We start from the raw sequence: 24672 nt of genomic DNA, 5'->3' as shown, positions 1-24672 counted from the left end.
TTTATTTTTATATCTATGTTGTGTTTATCATATCTTCAATACATTATGTCTAAGATTTGCATTGAATTTATATTTTATATTCCCAGTTAATAAAAATGTTACATAGATTGATTCTAAAAATGTTAGAAAAGAAGAACATTTCAGGTTTAGAGAACATTGTTCTCAAGGGCATCCTAGTCTATCTTTAATATGAAGTTCCTATGAATTCAAAATGTACATACAGTGAACATGTAATAAGAGATATACATTAACCATAATTCCAAATAGGGCTGTACCACTGTATAGCATTCATCTCCAGATATAGAATTGGGTAGCTTTCTTGTACAGAAAAGAAACTTCTCAGAACCTCTGGATCAGAAGCCTAAGTAGGGATGGGAAAAACTAAATAATTTGCTGTCCATTCCCTCATTCCGCTATTTGGACTGCAAAAAACAACAACAAAATCAACCCCTTGTTTCTTGTTAACAGAATCTGTCCTGGCAACAGCAATGCAATTGTGCCTTCCTTATGGAGCACAACCCCTAAGGGGTAGAGGTCAATCCCATTAGTCCATGATTGGACTCCAGTTCAGTTGATGATTATTTTTAAACACATAATTATCAACTACAGGTAGTCTTCAACTTACAATTACAATTGAGCCCAAAATTCCTGTTGCTAAGAAAGGCGGTTATTAAGTGAGTTTTGTCCCATTTTAAAATCCTTTTTTTCCATAGTTGTTAAGCAAATCACTGCAGTTGCTAAGTGAGTCATTAAGTGAATCTAGCTTTTCCCCATTGACTATGCTTGTCAGAAGCTACTGAGAAAATTACAAATGGTGATCATGTGAACCGGGACAGGCAACTGTCATAATTACATGTCATCTTCCAAGTGCCACAGTGTTGATTATGTGACCATGGAGATGTTGCAGTGGCCAAAAGTGTGAAAAATGCTCGTAAGTTGCTTTTTCCAGTGCCATTGTAACATCAAACAGTCAATAAATAAATGGTTTTACTACTTGAAGTTTATTCTGAACAGGAATGCTGTTCGGAATAGGCTCCGTTAAAGTTAAAACACTGTTGTTGTTGTTGTTAGCTGCGAAGTCGTGTCCGACCCATCACAACCCCATGGACAATGTTCCTCCAGGCCTTCCTGTCTTCTACCATCTTCTGGAGTCCATTTAAGCTCACGCCTACTGCTTCAGTGACTCCATCCAGCCACCTCATTCTCTGTCGTCCCCTTCTTCTATTGCCCTCAATCTTTCCCAGCATTAGGCTCTTCTCCAGTGAGTCCTTCCTTCTCATTAGGTGGCCAAAGTGTTTGAGTTTCAACTTCAGGATCTGGCCTTCTAAAGAGCAGTCATCTCCTCTATGACTGACTGGTTTGATCACCTGGCAGTCCAAGGGACTCGCAGGAGTCTTCTCCAGCACCATAGTTCAAAGGCCTCAATTCTTTGGCGCTCAGCCTTTCTTATGGTCCAGCTTTCACTGCCATACATTGCAACTGGGAAGACCATAGCCTTGACTATATGCACTTTTGTTGACAGGGTGATGTCTCTGCTTTTTAGTGTGCTGTCTAGATTTGCCATTGCTTTCCTCCCTAGGAGCAAGTGTCTTTTAATTTCTTGGCTATAGTCCCCATCTGCAGTGATCTTCGAGCCCAGGAAAATAAAATCTGTCACTACCTCCATTTCTTCCCCATCTATTTGCCACAAATTGAGAGGGCTGGATGCCATGATCTTGGTTTTCTTAATGTTAAGTTTCAAGCCAACTTTTGCACTCTCCTTCTTCACCCGCAACAAGAGGCTCTTTAGTTCTTCTTCACTTTCTGCCATTAGAATGGTATTATCTGCATATCTTAGGTTGTTGATATTTCTTCCGGCAATCTTAATTCCAACTTTTGATTCATCTAGCCCTGCCTTTCTCATGATGTGCTCTGCATATAAGTTAAATAGGCAGGGCGACAGTATACAGCCTTGCCGGACTCCTTTCCCAATTTTGAACCAATCAGTGGTTCCGTGTCCAGTTCTCACTGTTGCTTCTTGACCCGCATATAGGTTTCTCAAGAGACAAATAAGATGGTTTGGTACTCCCATCTCTTTAAGAACTTGCCACAGTTTGTTGTGATCCACACAATCAAAGGCTTTAGCATAGTCAATGAAGCAGATGTTTTTCTGGAACTCCCTAGCTTTCTCCATGATCCAGCGTATTGTGGCAATTTGATCTCTAGTTCCTCTGCCTCTTCGAAATCCTGCCTGTACTTCTGGTAGTTTTCGATCCACATACTGCTGGAGTCTAGCTTGTAGGATTTTAAGCATAACTTTACTAGCATGTGAAATGAGTGCAATGGTGCGATAGTTTGAACATTCTTTGGCATTGCCTTTCTTTGGAATTAGAATGTAAACTGACCTTTTCCAATTCTGTGGCCACTGTTGAGTTTTCCAAATTTGCTGGTAAATTGAGTGCAGCACTTTTACTGCATCGTCTTTTAAGATTTTGAATAGCTCAGCTGGAATACTGTCACCTCCACTAGCTTTGTTGTTGCTCAGTTTTTCTAAGGCCCACTTCATTTCACATTCTAGGATGTCTGGCTTAAGGTCAGTGACCACCTCATCGTGGTTATCAGGGACGTTAAGCTCATTCTTGTATAGTTCTTCTGTGCAATTTTGCCACCTCTTCTTAATCTCTTCTGCCTCTGTTAGGTCCCTGCCATTTTGGTCCTTTATCATGCCCATTTTTGCATGAAATGTTCCCTTCATCTCTCCAATTTTCTTGAAGAGATCTCTAGTCCTCCCTATTCTATTGTTTTCTTCTATTTCTTTGCACTGTTCATTTAAGAAGGCATTCCTATCTCTTCTAGCTATTCTCTGGAATTCTGCATTCAGTTTGGTGTATCTTTCTTTTTCTCCCTTGCCTTTCACTTCCCTCCTTTCCTCAGCTATTTGCAAAGCTTCCTCAGACAGCCATTTTGCTTTCTTGCATTTCTTTTTCTTTGGGATGGTTTTAGTTGCTACCTCTTGTACAATGTTGCGAACTTCTGTCCATAGTTCTTCAGACACTCTGTCTATCAGATCTAATTCCTTAAATCTATTTGTCACCTCTACTGTATATTTAACAGGGATATGATTTAATTCATACCTGACTGGCCTAGCGCTTTTCCCTACTTTCTTTAGTTTAAGCCTAAACTTTGCAACGAGAAGCTCATGGTCTGAGCCACAGTCAGCTCCTGGTCTTGTTTTTACTGACTGTATAGAGCTTCTCCATCTTTGGCTGCAGAGCACATAGTCAATCTGATTTCTGTGGTGACTGTCTGGTGATGTCCATGTGTAGAGCCGTCTCTTGGGTTGTTGGAAAAGAGTGTTTGCTATGACCATCGTATTCTCTTGACAAAATTCTATCAACTTATGACCTGCTTCATTTTGTACTGCAACGCCAAACTTGCCTGTTATTCCGGTTATCTTTTGGCTTCCTACTTTAGCATTCCAATCCCCCATGATGATAAGGAGATCAATTTTGGGTGTTAGTTCTATAAGGTGCTGTAGGGCTTCATAGAACCGGTCAATTTCATCCTTTTCAGCACCGGTGGTTGGGGCACAGACTTGGACTACTGTGATATTGAATGGTTTGCCTTGGATTCGAACTGAGATCATTCTGTCATTTTGGGGATTGTATCCCAGTATTGCTTTTCCTACTCTTTTATTGACTATGAAGGCTACTCCATTTCTTCTGAGGGATTCTTGCCCGCAGTAGTATACCTGATGGTCATCTGAATTAACTTCACCCATTCCTGTCCATTTTAGTTCGCTGATTCCTAAGATGTCGATGTTCAGTCTTGTCATCTCTTGTTTGACCACGTCCAGCTTTCCTTGATTCATGGATCTTACATTCCAGGTTCCTATGGAGAAAAAATCTTTACAGCATCGGACTTTCCTTTCACCACCAGATACATCCACAGCTGAACATCCTTTCAGCTTTGGCCCAGTCGCATCATTCTTTCTGGCGCTACTAGTACTAGCCCTCTGCTCTTCCCCAGTAGCATATTGGACACCTCCCGACCTGAGGGGCTCATCTTCCAGCGTCATATTGTTTTGCCTTTTGGTACTGTCCATAGGGCTTTCATGGCAAAGATACTGGAGTGGGTTGCCATTTCCTTCTCCAGTGGATCACATTTTGTCAGAACTCTCTGCTATGACCTGTCCGTCTTGGGTGGCCCTGCACGGCATAGCTCATAGCTTCATTGAATTATTTTTTTATTTTTGATCCCATTTATATCCCGCCCTTCTCCGAAGACTCAGGGCGGCTTACAATTTAAGCACAAACCAATGTGCTTAGCGATAGCCTTCATTCTATGTATATGCCTGCTTATTAGGGCTTTCGCCCCCCCCAGCGGCATTATTACAAAGTCAGCTTATTGCCCCCAACAATCTGGGTCCTCATTTATGCAAGCCCCTTCACCACGACAAGGCAGTAATCCATGAAGAGGGTTAAAACACTAGTTTCATGATCATTCTGATTTTGTTTAAGGACAGGAAGAGTCTAAACAATTAGACAAAATGTCATAAATCACATAATGCACATAAATCCACAATTTATAATTCTAAGAATGGTTAATATATAAATAAATCCTAATCAGTTTGTCTCAGCTATGTTAATTTTAAATGAAGCAGAATTGCTAATATAATATAAACGAGATTAAAAAAACATACATGACCAATTTTAACATGCCCTCTTGACTAGGTTGAAAACATATCTCAGGAAAAGCTAGGCCTTAGAAGAAATTACCAATTATTTCTTAAACAACAGTCTATAAAATCCGGTTATATCATTTGTTTGAATACACAAGGTATGTTAATAAAATGACTGTATAATTTTTAAACCCCTTTATTATTTTGGCAGCCTGTAACTTAATATGATTGCATTGTCTCAGAGAAATCCAAGTATTTAATTGGAATGTTGTAGTGTAAGCCTTATAATTGAATTAAGAATTTGAAAATCACATGGTTGATTAATTCACACAGCTTACAATCATAAGTCTTGTGCATGTAAATAAAGAAATTACATAAATTCACAAAGCCAAAAGAACAATTGTATTTAAGATATTTTAGTTAGTCAAATTAATTTGGAAAGTAGTGAATGATTTAATTCTAGGTAGGTTTACTTGGAAATGGCCTCCCTGACTAAATATGCTTATTTAGGCTATTATTATTATTATTATTATTATTATTATTATTATTATTATTATTATTAGTAGTAGTAGTAGTAGTAGTAGTAGTAATGTTGGAAGGGAATTTGGAGGTCATCTAGTCCAACCCTCTGCTCAGGCAGGAAATCCTATACCAGTGGTGGCGAACCTATGGCACACGTGCCAGAGGCGACACTCAGAGCCCTCTCAGTGGGCACACTCATCATGCCCCAGAGATGGCAACCGTCCCTCTTCAAGCAACCGCCCGTTAACTCGCCAAGGTCCCACATGGCCGGATGCATCCCAGCACGGCAGGTTTCCCTCCCCCTCATCCCATCCCCCAGCCTTGCATGCTCTCCTTTTCCTGGGCACGACCCACTGCATCGCCTCCTCAGCTGTCGGCCAGCCATCCAGGTCAGAGGCGGCTTCTTTGAACTGCAGGTGGTGGGCTGCAGAGCCCCAGAGTGCACTGGTCAAGGGGCCAGCAAGCTGTGGCTGCTGACGGACACCGTCGGCCCCCATACGCTTGCTGGCCTCTGTGTGGGGGGGCCGATGGTGTCAGGCAGCAGCCACCCCAGCCCTTGCCTTGCCCCATGGCAATGGCATCCCCACCCTGCCTCGCCTCACCCCACAGGACGAGCCTCCTGCCTACCGTCCGGCCTGCCAGAGATCTCCTCCATGCCTGCCCACCCCTCACAGGCATCCATCCCCACAAGCAACATTGAGGTGACCATGCCCACCTTGGCCACACCCACCCAATCTGCCATGACCACCACAGCCATGCCCACCCAGTGGGCCACGCTCACCCAGCACCTGGCAATAAATAAGTGGGTTTGGGGTTGCAGTTTGGGCACTCGGTCTCTAAAAGGTTCGCCATCAGTGCCCTATACCATTTCAGACAAATGGCTGTCCAGTCTCTTCTTAAAAACTTTCAATGTTGGAGCATTCACAACTTCTGGAGGCAGGTTGTTCCACTCATAAATTGTCAGGAAATTTCTCCTTAGTTCTAGGTTGCTTCTCTCTTTGATTAGTTAGGCTACATAATTTTAATTAATTATTAATTAATCGCATCAATGGAATTTTGAAGTTATTTTTTTCTTATGTACACACTTACTACTACTGCAAGCTTCAAGAAAATAACAGCAGCACACTGTACATCAGGGGTGTCAAACTGCCGGCCCACGAGCCGGATGCATTATACCGAAGCCGTGTCCACCCCATTGCCGGTAATGCAAAAAGAGTTGCAATACGTTGTGACACATCACGTGACATGGCGAGTTTGACACCCATATTGTACATCTTTTGCTTTCATCTCTTCAATGGGGCAACAGACTATTGGATAGCATGAAACTTCAGTTTGCTCTATTATTCTGATGTTAATACATTTACATGTGATAATGATCTTCTCTAGGGAATCTAGTTAGAAGGAGAACCTTCTCTAACTTTGTGTTCTTCAGATGATACTATCCTGTTGCCAGTCAGCAAAGCTATCCAGATGATGGGAAAGTATTCCAGAACAATCTGGAAGGGAACAGATTGTGGACAGGCGATGTGGATCAATTTCATGCCTGCTTAGATAACTGCATTAGTGGGCCAAAGCACATGATACATAACATTCAAACATTATTTGTTGTGTGTAAAGCTGCTATTTCACAGCACCATTTTCCAGAAGCACAATAATAATGGATAAATAACCTAGACTAAGCAGTAGGCGTGAGCTTAAATGGACTCCAGAAGATGGTAGAGGACAGGAAGGCCTGGAGGAATGTTGTCCATAGGGTCGCGATGAGTCGGACACGACTTCGCAGCTAATAACAACAACCTAGACTATCAAAACTGTCCTCAAAAGAAAAAACACATAATTCTTCCCTTCCATAGCTGACGCCAATAACAAAATACATCTTCTATATGAGATTGGCACTACTATTGACAAAACTGAATTCTTGAGGCTATAAATGCCAAGCACAATTTATAGGAAATGATATTACCCAGACAATTGGCTCTAGGATAATATACTTAATTTTAAGATGGACCATGGATCAAATTTAGAGACTATAATGATTCTTTTATCTGCCCTAAAATCATGCCAAAAATCCAATTACATTTAAGAGAGCCCTGATCCTACGGTAGAAGGAGTTAACTAAGCATACAGAAAACCTATTTTGCTGATTCAGTGTTGGATTCTTGACAGCCTTGCATACACTTTAGAAATGATGGGGGAAGTGTTCATATCAGTTTATGGTACAAACCTTGTTTTATAGAGACTGTGTAATAGCAATATCCAGAAAGCTACTTAGTAAGACAGAGCTGCCAAAAATTATATGCAAACTGTTACAAAGTTTAATGCCAGCATAGTTTTCTCTCTATAGGTGTTGGAATTAAAATTTCCAGATTTCCTATTCAGCATGGCTAACATCTCAATGAGATAAAAGAGGAGGCCAGTCTAATCAATTTTTTACTTTTCTGAAAAACTGGAAAGCAGGAGGAGAATTTGTACAATACATAAACTGTGAAAAGAACGTGTCACTGCTTCACATTAAAAATCATATTATAAAAAGTACCTGAGAATGTTTTGACACCCAGTGGCGAAGGACATTCAGGACACGATTAGTGGCTGCTCGACGTATTATGAATTCCTTATCACATGTTCGTTCAGAATTATTAAATCCTACACATTTTAAAGGAGATATACAATAAAATAAAATTAATTAGATGAAGAAAATTATCAAAGTAAAATTATTCACAGTATAGCTTTGTTGGATAAAACAATGTTTTAAAAATTATTTTCATGGTTGACACACAAAGAATTTTGAAAATTTTGGTTACACATATACATTAAATGATACAACATATTTGCAACTGCTGAAACAGAATTTATGAACAAAATGTTTGCTTGAATTTGCTTCATTTTTCTCTATAATCCTGAATATTATAAACTGAATTCAATCTTCTATTATAATATTACACAGTAACACGTGGGTCAGTTTAAAACAAGCACAAATGCAATTTTTCAAGGAAAAAAAAGGGGGGGCTAAGTTCAATGCTCATAACCTATTCCCTGCTACCCACTCAGATTTTTAACTATCTTGATAGACATACATGCAGCTACTGTATCAGTGTAGGGAATATAGCTAATATTCCCTATACCAAATAATCTTAAATTCTCATTGTATGATTTTCTCCAAAACTACTAAGAAAGAGGCAGGCTCAGGAGCATACCTAATGCCGTCAAGGAAGTTTTTTCTGACCGTATCCAAGCATGAACTCCTACTGGTAAATAGTCTTTAATATGCCAGTTCTTTGTGGTTTCAAACATTGGTAGTTAAGGATCAAATAATTAAGGGTAACAATTTCCTTAATACATTAATGTAATTGCTTGCTCTCAATATGTTGCTTCTGTTAGTAACATGACCATTTTCTTTATGGATCACTGAAGTCTCTGATCATTTTTCAAAGGCAGAGCCATGCAGAGTGTGTTAACAGTATTCCAGATAGCACATATCTAATATAAATTGAATAAAGGCATTATCTAGCCACAAAATCCAACCCAGATTAAGGCTGGTTCCAAGACAGCCATCAGATGATAAACTTGTGTTTTCAAAGCAAAAGTGCATTACAGAATCTAGCAGATTTAATTGCAACAATTCTATAAATGTATAGATTATATCTATTTCCCACAACTGGTCCATTTTCCCCAAACCAATGTTCAAGATATGTGCCAAGAAGCAAGGGAAATAATATGCTGATTGTCATTCACATACAACCATTACATTCCTTACATCTTTTAATAACCAGAAACATTAGAGCTGAGTGTGAGCACTTAGTCTGTCCATCTGTTCAGACAAATTAAATATCCCCAAACGTTTGATAGGTAGATGCTATAGCTACTAGGCTTCATTCTATTTATAGCATTTAAAGCTGAATGTGTATATTGCCTGAGTCTATAGTTTTCTTAGCAAGATTTCAGAATTAGTTTACTATTGCCTCCTTCCTAGCGCTGAGAGAGAGTAACTGGCTTCATGCTGAAAGAAGGACTAAAACTCATGTTCTTCTGTTTATAGCCTGATGCCTTAACCACTATACCAAACTGATTCTCTTAAAGCTGAATAGACATATGAAAACAGTTTCATATGCAGGGAAACTTCAAAATTGTTTCTATATTTAGAAAAAGAACACTCTTTTCTCCTTTTCTCAGATTTTCTACAGTTGGGATTGGATGGACTTATTCTACCTCTGGGGGAGAAAGTTTAGCTTCTTTTCAGCACCTACTATGACTGATTTTAAGACAGACAGCCACTTGAAATGTAGGAATCGTTCTGCTACTTATTGCACAGCTTGCAACATACATATTGTGGTCATATTACACAGAATTAGAGGTGGGATTTTCTGTGTGTATAGCTCTATCATATAGCTGGGGACTAAACAAGCCAACTTTCAACATTTTCTAGTTTTATTTTTTTTATTTATTATTTATTTTTATTACATTTATATCCCGCCCTTCTCCGAAGACTCAGGGCGGCTTACAAGCTTAGCAGTAGCCTTCATTCTATGTATATGCCTGCTTGTTAGGGCTTTCACACACACCCCCAAGCGGCATTATTACAAAGTCAGCTTATTGCCCCCAACAATCTGGGTCCTCATTTTACCTACCTCGGAAGGATGGAAGGCTGAGTCAACCTTGAGCCTGGTGGGATGCGAACCTGCACTAATTGCAGGCAGCTGGTGTTACTTAAGGAGGCATTAGCCCACTGCTCCACCAAGGCTCTTATGATGAACCTCCATCTAACTTTCTGTGTATTATTCAACATGATAAAATCAAAGCTGTGCAAGTTGAATGCAATCTTAATGGTTTACTTTGAAGATGTGCCATCTTTGTACTTAATTTTTACTGGAGTCGATAGTCTTAGTATGCAAAAGGAAATAAAGGGAATCCTGAAAATGTCAATCGTATGCTCTATGTGTGAACTAATTCATGAAAGAGCCTTAAGTCAATGTCATGCAGCTACACAAATTTATAGAAAGCTACCAGCACTTTAAATATTTTACTTAAACATATTAGTTATAAAAACATAAAAAGATAAAAATAACCACTACAGTTATCAAGGGCTTGGAAGAAATGTTAAGAAAATGTTAATTTCCAGTCTATAAACTAGGGGTGTCAGTGCAACTCTGTGACAACAATACTTAAAGCAAGTGAACAGAAGACAGTTACATTCAAAATGTTTCAATAAAATAAGCTCAGTAGTACAGACACAGGACACAAACAAAACAAATATTTCTTCTTTCAACTGCACATAACTTGCATACTTAATTCCTACAAAGTTTGATAGTTTAGCTGTGGTTATAACAAGAACTTATAGTTAGGATGCCCAGAACTGTCAGTTAGTACTAGATAAGGCAATTATAAATGTAGCTTTTACATATAGTATAGAGCAATATATTTTTTATTGTCAAAACATGTCAGGAATAGAGATGACAATCTGTGTTATTGGTTTACTGTATTTATTTGTTGTCCGGTTCCATCCAGGTGATCATTATTCAGACTCCTGTTCAACTATATTCTTAATTAGATATAGCAAGACAGTTTTACAATTTTAATGAATTTTGACTAATCCTGGGTTTCCATAACAGTTTTTCAGCACTATTCATATGAAGATGGGCAATTGAAATTTTACAAAAAGGCATTCTCCCTGCACTGTTGTTGAAGGGTACAGATACATTCTCAAAAGTCTACACCAGTGGTAGGCAACCTCGGCTCTTTTATGACTCATGAACTTCAACTCCCAGAATTCCTGAGGCAGCATAGCTGACTCAGGAATTCTGGGAGTTGAAATCCATGAGTCATAAAAGAGCCAAGGTTACCCCTGGTCTACATAGTAGAAAATATACACATTTGAGTGATTTGATTACTCTTTGTCTCCTGCATCTTCTGCATTAGAATTTACTTATTTTAAAAATGCTTCTCTTTATAAAAAAAAACTGTACAGATTTACATACATATAAAGCATAAGTACATTTAATTTTAATTAACATGAACAGTAAATGAAATCAGATTTGCTCTACCACAACTCTTCAGAGTCCAGACTTCATTATGGGGCAAGAACAGACCACAACTCAGATTTCTAATATAGTAATGTAAAGAAAGCTGTGCATATTTCCAGTATAAATTAGAATTCAGAGGCATTATTAACAGGCATCATGTCTAATGTAAAGTATTATTGGTCTCCTAGGATATCTCAAGGACATCCAGGACAATTTGGTCCCATCACCTGCTGATGCTTTTAACTGAAGACTGGAGGACTAAATCTGGAACTTTCCTTATATGCACTATCACTAAACTACATCACCTTTCCTTATAAAAGGAGATATATTTATTAACATGTATTTATCAACAAGAAGTCCTCTTTATCTTTTTCAGATAACTGTAACTTTAATTCAAAGTTATTGCTTAATAATTGCTTAATAAAAGCTTCATAGTGTGATTTGCCAGTCTGAAAGAAAGCATTTACCCAACCATTTGACAGAATTGCTAAGCAACAGTTCTCCAGATTCAAAACAGCTCTTACTTCTGAAACAAAAATAGAATTCTATTCAAATTCATCACAGTTTGTGAAAGTTACAAGGAAAATATATGTAGATGGCTATATAATTTACAGACAGATTCAGGCTTTACATCTCAGAGAGATGAATCTATGGAGATAAAACAATACACAGATTTTTGATAGGCCTGAATGAATATTTATTACGGTCATAGACCAGCAATAGATGTCACCCTTTACAATATGTTAAAAAATAGCACTTACATTAATAATAAATAATAACATCCCTGTTAAGAAAATAACCTGTTCTCAAAATGTTAGGGTCACTCCCTAGTTTACGTGAGTGGGAAGCCGATAAATTTGTGAGTAAATATAATGTTCCAAAAATTGTTAGAGATATCCCCCCAAAATTGGCATAACTTGACAACTATAATTCTGTAACCAATTTTTTCCTCATGGACATTGCAGCAACACAGAATTTTGCCACTGCATGTGTGGTAGAAGGGTTTGAGTCCTGGAGGAGAAAGCCTACATAAAAATTGTCTGCCCTCCCTGGCAATCTCTCTAATAAGGGGAGAATGTACCGTATTTTCCGGCGTATAAGACGACTGGGCGTATAAGACGACCCCCTACATTTCCTGTTAAATTATAGGGTTTTGGCTATACTCGCCGTATAAGACTACCCCTCTTCCAACACACACCAAATAAAAATTAAAAAACATCAGATTTGATTTTAATATGGTAATTTTAATTCAAATGCTTATGACATGCAGGTGCTTAGTAGGAAAACTGTCACTTATAAACATAAGGCTGTTTGTCATCAAACATGTAAACATAAAACAGTGCAAGTGGATTAAACTATAATAATAATAATAATAATAATAATAATAATAATAATAATAATAATAATAATAATAATAATAATAATAAGAAGAAGAAGAAGAAGAAGAAGAAGAAGAAGTAGTTGGAGGGGACCTTGGAGGTCATCTAGTCCAACCCCCTGCTAAGGCAGGAAACCCTATACCATTTCAGACAAATGGCTGTCCAGTCTCTTCTTAAAAACGTCCAGTGTTGGAGCATTCACCACTTCTGGAGGCAGGTTGTTACACTGGTTAATTGTTCTAACTGTCAGGAAGTTTCTCCTTAGTTCTAGGTTGCTTCTCTCCTTGATTAGTTTCCATCCATTACTTCTTGTCCTGCTTTCAGGTGCTTTGGAGAATAGCTTGACTCCCTCTTCTTTGTGGCAGCCCCTGATTCCAGCAACCATTCCCTATTTTCCTAATTCACTTTTTCACTTTTCCTAATTGACTCTAAAGCTTTCCCTGCGCAGAGCCTTAAGTAACACAAGCTGCCTGCAATTAGTGCAGGTTCGCATCCCACCAGGCTCAAGGTTGACTCAGCTTTCCATCCTTCCAAGGTAGGTAAAATGAGGACCCAGATTGTTGGGGGCAATAAGCTGACTTTGTAATAATGCTGCTTGGGGGGGGGTGGGGGGTGAAAGCCCTAATAAACAGGCATATACACAGAATGAAGGCTATTGCTAAGCACATTGATTTGTGCTTTAAATTGTAAGCCACCCTGAGTCTTCGGAGAAGGGCAGGATATAAATGGGATTTTAAAAAAAAGACCAAATGGGAGATCCGCTCCAGGTTTTCCAGCCAGCCCGCCCAGTTCCTGAGTCAAATGTGTCCTTAGAGCTAAGCCGCTGCTCTGGCTGCTGCCTTCCCCACCTGCCTTTCAAGTTGGGTTATACTACAGCTGCTCTTCAACTTTAGAAGAAAAGACGCCCAGACCTCAGCCTGTAAAAAATCACAGACTTCAGCTTCTTCTCCAATTGGTCCCGCTTTCCCTGCGCAGACTAAATGGGAGATCCACTCCAGGTTTTCCAGCCAGCCCTGTCCCTAAATTTTCAGCACCCAGCGTATAAGACGACCCCTGACTTTTGAGAAGATTTTCATGGGTTAAAAAGTAGTCTTATACGCCGGAAACTACGGTATTCTGACCTATAGCCTTGGTATAACTCACAGTAGAATAAAACATGTGAGATATCTTCAACTTCTCCTTTACTACATATACATACCTGTTCTGCTATTGGTGTTCTCTTATACTTGCCCTGGAGGAGTGCTGAGGGGAGAATGTTAAATCTGGCTCTGAAGAAAGCTATTCTTTGTTTTGGGAAGGTCAGATCATTTAGATATCTTACCGATTCCCACACACCATGTTTGATTCTATCCCTACTATGGAGAGGCAACCTATTTAGTTCTTCTTGGAACTCCATGTCTTTCATTCTATTGATTACTACTTGCTTTGCTCGGTCAAAGCCTAGGGACATTAAGAATACCGATGAGAGCCCATAAGAGCCCAGCTTGTGATCTATCGCCTGTTTCCAGGGGGAGGGGAAGTTGTCAGTCAACACTAGTGGGGGCAGTCCCTCTGGAAAGAAATGCATTTTAAGCCAATGAATGATCATCAACTTCCAGGCTCTTACCTGAATTTGAGGCATGCCTGTCTCAATTCTTAACTGAGCATTTGGAGTTCCTTTGGGTGCAGCTAAGATGGCTTGCAGGAATTTGGTTTGTATGGTTTCTAGCAAGTTTTTCTTTGCAAGGATTCCTGTTTGTGCCCCATATAGAATTTGCACCAATGTTTTGGCCTCAAAAAGTTTTAAGGCAGCAGGTACTAATTACTTTTGATAAAAAGTAATAGGAAGAACATGCCAAGTACAGGTTCATACTTAGCAAAAACTGCAGTCTTAATGACAGAAACATTGTTCAGCTTGATTCTTGCAAAAGTAAGATATTGAAATGTTAGGTAGGTGGTGTTTGCACTTTCCATAGCTAGGGCATGGAAAATTTCACCAAACATAGTTCCTTCCAGTTGTGTAATAGTAACATCCTTTTCTTTATCCATGTTAAATATTTGCCCAAAGGGGCATGAAACAAAACAGCATTTACAAATTAATACTGTCAGAAGAAGTTATGTATTTAAGTAAGAAAATAAGCAAACAAATGAATGCATACATTACTGTAATCTCTCTTACCAGCCTGCTGCTTCTGCCTTTGCTAACCAACAATTAACATAAAATATTACTATTAAGTTACAAATCTGATACATCAGTGTCTGGGTCATTTATTAGGGGGATACATCCCTAGAGGAGCCAAGTTTCCCAGTGATGCCAATATTCATGGCAACTCCACAAGGAAAATCAGTTGTCATTGTTTTTCAGTGGTTTCCCATAAAAGCATTGTATTTTATAATTTTTCCAAAAGTTTATTTTTAAGTTGGAAATGCAATTCAAGATTTATTGTAGCAGCATCTGTGAAGATATCAATTTAAACTTGGGCCTGTAATCCCTATTATTTCCATCCTATTCAGTCCAAAAACTGAAGAAACTTTAGACGTTCTGATTATTCTCATTATAGTCTAACAAATTCTTCTTTAAAATCAAATCTCCTGTCAGGTAGAATAAATTGGTTTGTCCTTAAATCTTGAATTAGAAACTTATCATGCTCATTTGTCCAGTTCAATTCAAACCAGGGCTGATTTATATAGATCAGGGGTGTCAAACTGCTGGCCCGTGGGCCGGACGCATCACGACAAAACCGCACCCACCCCATTGCCGGAAATGGGGAAAAAGCTCCGATACGTCGCACGACGTCACGTGACGTCGCGAGTTTGACATGCCTGATATAGATCAATTAGTAATCTTACCTGGTGGACTTCCATGACCAGCTGCAGCTGTAGCAATAGCAAAAGCAGAAGCAGGAGAAACAGAACAATGACCATTGTCAGTCACCTGTACTGCAAGGAAAATAAAAATAAATACAACATCAGCTGACATTGTTTTATAAATTAAAAACACCTCATTGTTTATAAATAAGAATCCATTTGAACATCTCTGCCCAGGTTCAAATCTCAGAAGGGTGTGGCTGACTGATGAGAACAAATAAGTTTGAAATAGCTATATCAGTCTCCCTTTAATTCTTTGTTAGCAATCCAAAAAATTTACACAAATATGAGCTGTCACTGTGTGACTACAGCCTGTTGATGGCCTTGGGATAGGCTGAAACAGGAAATAAGATTTTCCCCATGTTTGGGGCCTAGCAAGGTATTGTAAATACTTAACAAACACTTAACATATATCCGGTCATACTGACCCTTTTTAAACTTTTTCCTCCCTATTAGTTTTGGTTTGACAACCTTAACTGATCTTCTTCTCTTTTGTTGTTCCTCATCCAATGTCATAGCTGTTGGTATTTGTATTTCCTTGTTCTCTGTGTCCTCCTTCTCTACCCTCCTTGCTTGTGATTGGCCATTCTGTGCTATGCCTGGGTTTCCCTCTTGACTTCCTTCCGTGATTTCTGCTATCTGATTTAGTTGATCTTGCTGTAATTGGATGTTCTTTGTGTGTTGGTGTGTATGTGTGTTGTGGCTCTCTCTTTCCTTGGTTCACCCATACCTGTTCAATTGGGGTTGTCTTCAGATCATTCCACTTCACATCGAGATAGTAACCAAAGGAGGCCTACACCTAATGACTTAACAGGATTCCACAACTTTTATGTTCTTTAAGCTCTAAACCATAGTAGTCTCTTCCCAGGTTTCCTTCTGTTTAACAGTAACCTGGTCTTTTATTTTCCTGTTTGTTAATGCCTGTTACCTGTTCAATTTTTCTGTATTACTGTAATAGCTACTATCAAAACTCTAATAATTATAATCCAATATGTAGGTATATGTATATGTGTATGTGTGTGTGTGTGTATACATACATATATACATACACACACATGTATGTATATGTATAGGAGGGAGGGAGGGAGGGAGGGAGGGAGGAAGAAAGAAAGAAAGAAAGAAAGAAAGAAAGAAAGAAAGAAAGAAAGAAAGAAAGAAAGAAAGAAAGAAAGAGAGAGAGAGAAAGAAAGAAATAATGCCAAAGTTAGGGTTATTGTTAACTAGTAAAGCTATCCTATTTATTTTCTCTGCAGTTTCCTTAACAACTAGTTCCTAGCGTTTCCACTGGATTAGGACATCTATCTTTGCCCTATATACAGAATACACTTATTATTAGGTACAGGATAATTTTTTTCTCCCTAACAATATTAGGTATCTTTCTCACACCTGGTAGTCAAAATGTGCCCTCAGCTTGTATCACACAAATCTGTCAGAAGACCGAAGGTAATGTTTTTCTCAAACAAATGTACATTTTGTTCAAAATGTTGCAGAATATATCATCACAGCTGAATGCAAAATTTCTTTTACTGCCAATGTCAATAATATTGAATAGTATTATTTCCATTTTCTTTTCTATATACTGTGTAATAAACATTTAAAAAACAGTAATTAATATCCTGGGGGGGGAATTAAAAAGGGAAACAAATTAAGGACTAAGACTGCAATCGTAGTTGCAGAGTTACTCAACTCAGATTCACTACAACTCAGATTTACACAAGAGTTCAAATCCTATTGAAGTAGCTTAATTCCATGCAGCAGTGTCCTGTAATGAAGTCAATATTTTCATATTACCTCCTGTCTGCCGGTAACGTAGATGTCGTGGAGTTGAAGGGGATCTACAGGGAGACAGCTCAGGAGGATCTACTGTTGAGGCACTTTCTGGGATAGGATGATCAACCGGTACAGATTCCAAAACTCCTGCAATTAAAAAAATAAGAACTCTAGAAATACAGGAAACATACTAAATTCTTATTCTAAAAACTTAATTTTCAGCGTGTAGAAACAAATGACTGAAACACACTTTGAAAATGTATTTTGTCCCTGGGCAGTATATAGCATTTATAATTCCACATTGAAAGAAAAATATATTTCAACAGGTTTTTAAATTGGTGAGCACAATATCAAATAATTCATGGATCAACTGGCTGTATGGTGTGCGTGAGGTATTCGATAGATACAAATTGTGATAAAATTGCAGAGGTTACTATTTGAACACTATTGTTCGATAATTAATCACTATATTGGTATAATTTTGGCACCTATATTATCCATGTGGCCGTGCGTACCTAAAGAAGTTGCATCATTTCTTGGGTTTGCACAGCACCCATGCAACCTAGGGAAAATACATTTTTGGATTAAACAGGTGCCACCACAAGTTACTTTGAAGTGGACAAAGGTACAATGTCAGCATCTCCTTAACTTAATTCAACAATTCAACAATAAGTTAGGGGAATGTGATACTGCACAGCTGGAAACAGCAATGTTGGGGTTTTTTGCACCAGTTCTATTTAGACAGTCTAATGTGCATACAAAACCTCAGAATCCAGGTTAAAGAAACAAGGAAGGTATTTGAATTATAAGACAGTTTAATGAAAAGAGAAAACATGTAGCTCACTAGAATTTATTGTTTGCAAAACCACTTTAGTATTAAATGTTAACTGAGAAAAGCTCTTCTTTTCAGTGTTGAGATTTGAGTTATGAAAAAAATTCCTTCATCTATCAAATACTACACACTAATATTTAAAATAAATCACCACTGATTTGATTTAGTTAAGAGGATTTTTTTCTATAAGATTATTCCCTTTACAATGTTATTCTAATATAAGCTTGGAAGAATAGACAAGCTCAGATATTACCAGCTTAATTCCTAAGGTTATATCCATCACAGGAGATGTCAAATATTCCCTATGGTATCACAATCTAGTATATCTTTCACACTGTTATTAGACTCTGCTGTACTATTTAGGGAACCTCAAAGGATGCTCCCTAAAAATAATGATGGTTCTGAACCAAAATTCCAATTTCTTGATCCAGAAGACTAAAATTCAGAATAAAATCATGACCTTGAATTGTTTCTAGATGTGAGTTTACTGTGCTCCATTTGTTGCTTGGGAAAGCACTTAATAATGAAGAACAGATTTGACTTCTAAATTTAACACTTTATTTGGCACTGATAATTACCGTATATACTTGAGTATAAGCCGACTCGAGTATAAGCCGAGACCCCTAATTTTACCCCAAAAAACTGGAAAAAGTTATTGACTCGAGTATAAGCCGAGGCTGGGAAATGCAGCAGCTGGAGGCTGGATCCCCCGAAAGACGTCTCTGCTGAGATGAGAGAACGGGGTGGCAAGCCGCCGAGAGAATGGGGCGGTGGAGTGCTCCGCCGAGAGAATGGGGTGGCTTGCTGTTCTCTCGGTGCAGCACGGCAGAGGCTGGATCTCGCGAAAGAAGTCTCTGCCGAGAGAATGGGCGGCAAGCCTCCACTGCCCCATACTTGGCGGAGCGCTCCACCGCCTCATTCTCTCGTCTCAGCGGAGACTTCTTTCGGGGGATCCAGCCTCTGTCACCCCCTTCTCTCAGCTGGGCAGCTGAGAGAAAGGGGCGGCAGAGGCTGGATCCCCCGAAAGAAGTCTTCACCGAGAAAATGGGCGCTGAGACGAGAGAATGAGGCGTTGGAGCGCTCCACCGCCTCATTCTCTCGCTCAGCGGAGACTTCTTTCGGGGGATGCAGCCTCTGCCGCCCACTTCTCTCAGCTGGGCAGCTGAGAGAAGGGGGTGACAGAGGCTGCATCCCCCGAAAGAAGTCTTCGCTGAATTCTCTCGTCTCAGCGCCCATTTTCTCGGCAAAGACTTTTTTCGGGGGATCCAGCCTCTGCCGCCCCTTTCTCTCAGCTGCCCAGCTGAGAGAAGGGGGCGGCAGAGGCTGCATCCCCCGAAAGAAGTCTCCGCTGAGCGAGAGAATGAGGCGGTGGAGCGCTCCAACGCCTCATTCTCTCGCTCAGCGGAGACTTCTTTCGGGGGATGCAGCCTCTGCCGCCCCCTTCTCTCAGCTGGGCAGCTGAGAGAAGGGGGTGACAGAGGCTGCATCCCCCGAAAGAAGTCTCCGCTGAATTCTCTCGTCTCAGCACCCATTTTCTCGGCGAAGACTTCTTTCGGGGGATCCAGCCTCTGCCGCCCCTTTCTCTCAGCTGCCCAGCTGAGAGAAGGGGGTGACAGAGGCTGCATCCCCCGAAAGAAGTCTCCGCTGAAACGAGAGAATGGGGCGTTGGAGCGCTCCACCGCCTCATTCTCTCGCTCAGCGGAGACTTCTTTCGGGGGATGCAGCCTCTGCTGCCCCCTTCTCTCAGCTGGGTAGCTGAGAGAAGGGGGTGACAGAGGCTGCATCCCCCGAAAGAAGTCTCCGCTGAATTCTCTCGTCTCAGCGCCCATTTTCTCAGCGAAGACTTCTTTCGGGGGATCCAGCTTCTGCCGCCCCTTTCTCTCAGCTGCCCAGCTGAGAGAAGGGGGTGACAGAGGCTGCATCCCCCGAAAGAAGTCTCCACTGAATTCTCTCGTCTCAGCGCCCATTTTCTCGGCGAAGACTTCTTTCGGGGGATCCAGCCTCTGCCGCCCCTTTCTCTCAGCTGCCCAGCTGAGAGAAGGGGGTGACAGAGGCTGGATCCCCCGAAAGAAGTCTTCGCCGAGAAAATGGGTGGCAAGCTTCCACCGCCCCATTCTCTCAGCGGAGGCTTGCAGAGGTGGCGGCGGAGCTGCGCGCGCAGCTCTCCAAACCGCCGCCGCCCGTTTGGAGAGCTGCTGCCTTCGTCCATGTTTGATGAAAGCAGCAGCTCTCCAAACTGGGGGGTGGAAGTTCTTTTTTTTTTTTTTTTTGTTCACTGGAGTATAAGCCGAAGTGGATTTTTTCAGCCCAAAAAGTGGGCTGAAAAATTCGGCTTATACTCAAGTTTATGCGGTACTTTTATAGTAGAACATTATAACTTTTGTAAGGTAAAAACAATTTCCTAACAGTGATTGCTCAACAATGGGACCAGTTACTCATAGAAATAGTGGACTTCCATTCATTGGCTGGATACAAAAATAGCTAGAGGGCCATCTATCCTGGGTATTTTAAGCATTTGACTTTCTGCACAGAGCAAAGCGTTGGACATGGTGTTTTGCATGTCTCCCTCAATCCTCTAATTCTCTCATTCATTATTAGCTTTCTCACAAGATTAGGCAATTGTTCAGTAAATGCTCCTGAACAATTCTTTAGGCTGTCAGAAAATCCAGGTATCTCATATTAAAAGTTAAAAAATGCAAATTAATATCTGTATCAATTAGCTTATTTTGAATAACTCTTTTATGACAATCATTGATATGGTTAACCTTATACTTTTTAAATATTACTGATACTTATTTTTTAATAAATCACTGGAGATGTGTTACATATGTCCCTTCTTGCTTCAAGAACTCTACCATCATCCTGATTCCTAAGAGATCCTCCTTCAGGAGCTGAATGACTACAAGCCGGTTGGTCTGACATCTGTAGTTATGAAGACCTTTGAGAAACCCTTGAGGACCACTCGGAGGCTTCAACTGGTGCAGAATGCGGCCGCGCGAGTTGTAATGGGGGTCTCCCGATACTCCCATGTAACACCTCTACTCTGCGAGCTGCATTGGCTTCCGGTTGCCCTCCGGGTGAAATTCAAGGTGCTGGTCATTACCTATAAAGCCCTACATGGCTTGGGTCTGGGGTATTTGAGGGAACACCTGCTGCCAGCATCAAATGCCCTTCGTCCAGTGCGCTCCCACAGGGAGGGTCTGCTCAGGGTCCCACCGGTAAGAGATTGCCGGCGTGTAACACCCAGGGATAGGGCCTTCTCAGTGGGGGCGCCTGCCCTCTGGAACCAGCTGCCAGTGGAGCTGAGGACTGCCCCCGACCTCCGTTCATTCCGCTGGGGCCTGAAGACCTGGCTCTTCGAGCTCTCTGGCCCAGGCTGAGGAGTAATTTATTTTAATTGGGGTTTTAATTGCACAGGGTTAAGTTTAATCTTTTTTAAATTGGTTTTAACTTTTGTATTGTTGGTTTTTAATTCCCTGTAAACCGCCCTGAGTCCTCAGGGAAAGGGCGGTATATAAATGTAATAAAATAAATAAATAAATAAATAAATTAGGGCTGGCCCATCTAAAAATCATCACAGATCTGCTGCTTGACCCCTTACAGTTTGCCTACTGAGCAAATAGGTCAGCAGATGATGCTGTCAACATGATACGGCACTACATCTTGCAACATCTTGAATCCCTTGGGACTCATGCATGGGTCCTTGTTGTATACTTTAGCTTGGCATTCAATACCATCATTCCAGAAATTCTTCACTCTAAACTGATTCAGCTCACTGTGCATGTTCATACTTGTAGGTGGATGATCAGCTATTTGACAGATAGGAAGCAACAGGTGAAACTAGAGAAAATTACATCTAGTACCCAGATAATTAGTACAGGTACCGTCAGGGCTGTGTGCTCTTTCAATTGGTCTTCTTTTTCTATACCAATGACTGCAACTCAAGGGAACGCTCTGCTAAAAGTACTGAAGATTGAAGATGATACAACATGTTCAAGAGGGGTGATGAGTCTGCATACAAACAGGAGGTTGAAGAGGTTGCCTATGGTGCAGCCAGAACAATCTGGAGCTGAACAAACTTAAAAATGTAGACATGAAAGTGGAATTTAGGAGAAGCAATTCTATTCTACCACTTCATCTTATATTCAACAGCACAGAATCAGCAGTAGAGTCCTTCAAGTTTTGGGGTTCTATAATTTCCCACTTAATATTACAACATTAAAAAGGCACAAGAAAGAATGTTCTCTCTGCATCAACTCAGGAAGTTCAGACTGCCCCAGGAGCTGTTGATACAGTTTTTACAGAGGAATTATTAACTCTGTCAGTTGTACTTCTATAAATGTCTGGTTTGGTACAGCAATCAAACAGGAGAGGGACAAACTCCAACGGATAGTTAAGACTGCAAAAAGAACAATTGCAATCAGCCTACCTTCTATTGAGGACTTGTATATTGCGTCCTCGGACAAGCACTGGCTCTTCAGCTTTGAAACAGAGATGAACACCAGCCCTTAGAGTCGGAAACGACTAGCACACATGTGCGGGGGAACCTTTACCTTTACCTTTATACTGCATAGGTCAGAAGGACAGCTGAGAAGGTATCTACAGACCCCTCAAATCCTGAACATAAACTGTTTCAATTCCACCCCTTGGAATGCCACTACAGGTCACTGCATGCCAAAACTATTAGACACAGGTATAGTGTTTTCCCTCACACCATCCCTCTGCTGAACACCTAATTCTCACAGTGCTGTCTAATGTCTCTATATATTTACCCATGTAGTATGGCTGTAGTATTACTGTGTATCCTTCCTATTATTTTCTTTATTCCCCCCTCTTATTGGGATGATGATGATGATGATGACGACGACAATGATGATGATGATGATTCTGTTGCTTTGCATGTACACCGAGAGCTTCTGCACTGGAAGCAAATTCCTTGTATGTCTAATCACACTTGGCCAAATAAAGTATTCTCTCTTCTTCTCCTCTTCTTCTCTTCTAATGTATATATTGCTGCCACAGAGCAACATTGACAAATGGCATAACAGCTTTTTTTGCTTCTTTTTTAAAAAATGAGATTTACTATAGAACTTTGTGAGCTTCAAAACTGTACAAAACCTCTACGAAACAGACTATTGAAAAAATTATTTATGTATTTTCTGTATTTTATTGGTGTTTTGTTGTACTCTCAGAATAAATATTATTAACTCCATATTTTTGTGTTATGAAGATATATAGCAGAAACATATTGAAAGAGTGCACCTTAGTAACTAAGATTGATTGGTTTAAACCATTTATATGGCACCCATCTAAATGAATTTGGATAGTACACAGAAAGTTTAAAACCAAACTACAATCAATGATCCACCTAATCACAGTCCAAAATCAAGAAAAGCATTTCAAATTACCAATTCACCAATAAACTGGTCAACAAACAATTAACAGAGCTTGTTAATGTCCCAGTCCAAATGCCTGTAGGAACAGTTGTATTTTAAGTTACTTACAAAAAGTTAAAATGATGGGGACTGTCCAAAGATGCTGTTCAACTGATCAGGCATTGCAAAAGAATGCATGGCTCCTTGTCCAGCAAGATGACATTGCTGGACAGAAGGGACCTGGAGCATGTTCCCCTACCAGATCTGGTGGGACAAACAAAAACATTGGAAACAGGAGGTCCTGAGAGTTACCTAGTCCTATGTTATATAGGGCATTATAAGCAGCAACTAGCATCCTGCATCATACTTAGAAGCCCATTGGGAGCCAGTGCAGCCCATGAAGCAGAAACAAGCTTTGTGTTTCATGAATGCAATGAGAGACACCAAATATTGTCTATACTAGTGTCTTTTGGATCATCGGCAGTAGATGAGAGGTGAATAAGGCATGAATTACTCTAAGTCCTCCCAGTCCAGAGACATGTGGATTTAACACATATTCTTTGCACAAAAGTAATGAACATTTCTCCACTGCAGGCTATTCTGTTTATTGGGGTTAAATTCTATTTGCAATCCCATTTACTCTCACCATGGACAATTTCACATTTTGAAACTTTTTATTATTTTATTTTATTTTATTTTATTTTAATTCCATTTATATCCCGCCCTTCTCCGAAGACTCAGGGCGGCTTTACAAACTTAGCAGTAAATAAATTATGACTATATAACTGAAATAGCTCTTGTTTTCCCTTTCCTAATAAATGGGATGAGCTTTTTTCATAAAAAGGAATATTTTTTAAAAAAAATAGTAACAGAAAATTTCTAATTATGTCCACAGTTTGCCAGTGACTCCTTAACTATAGAATGTTTTTAAATATAAGAACAGAGACAAGATGTTAAAGTGAAGCCTATTCTCTAAATTATTGTAACGTGATAAATAGGAGTTTGGGAATTCAGAAAACTGGAAAATATTTTTATCCAAGTTTTGAACTATATTTTTCACAAGGTAGGTTAGTACAGTTATTCTGTAATACAGTTGAAAAATGCAGACTCTAGCCTGGATATTACTAAGTAGAATCTATAAGAAAAAGGTAATATATATACTATGTGCCTTATGATATACTAACTTTTGCTGAAAATAATCTCAGGAACATTATTTACAGGTAGCAGTCATATAACAGTCCTAACTGGATCAGAATTTCCATTGTCAAGC

The 24672-nt window shown here is 39.8% G+C and overlaps 1 protein-coding gene across 1 annotated transcript in view; it reads right to left on the bottom strand.

Moving 5' to 3' along the window:
- Positions 1-24672, bottom strand: part of RASGRF2 (Ras protein specific guanine nucleotide releasing factor 2) — a gene marked incomplete at its 5' end in the record, with an annotated part of 132787 nt that overhangs the window by 27472 nt on the left and 80643 nt on the right. Inside the window, 3 exons of the mRNA XM_081316573.1 lie at positions 7719-7825; positions 15408-15497; positions 17217-17342. Of these exons, the coding sequence (XP_081172699.1) occupies positions 7719-7825; positions 15408-15497; positions 17217-17342 (323 nt within the window). The remainder of the gene's footprint in view (positions 1-7718; positions 7826-15407; positions 15498-17216; positions 17343-24672) is intronic.

The sequence above is a fragment of the Vipera berus genome (genome assembly GCF_964194415.1).
Source record: "Vipera berus genome assembly, chromosome: 2".
Taxonomy (NCBI): Eukaryota; Metazoa; Chordata; class Lepidosauria; order Squamata; family Viperidae; genus Vipera; species Vipera berus.
Note: the sequence above shows the minus strand (reverse complement) of the source record. Positions and strands in the feature narration are given on the sequence as shown.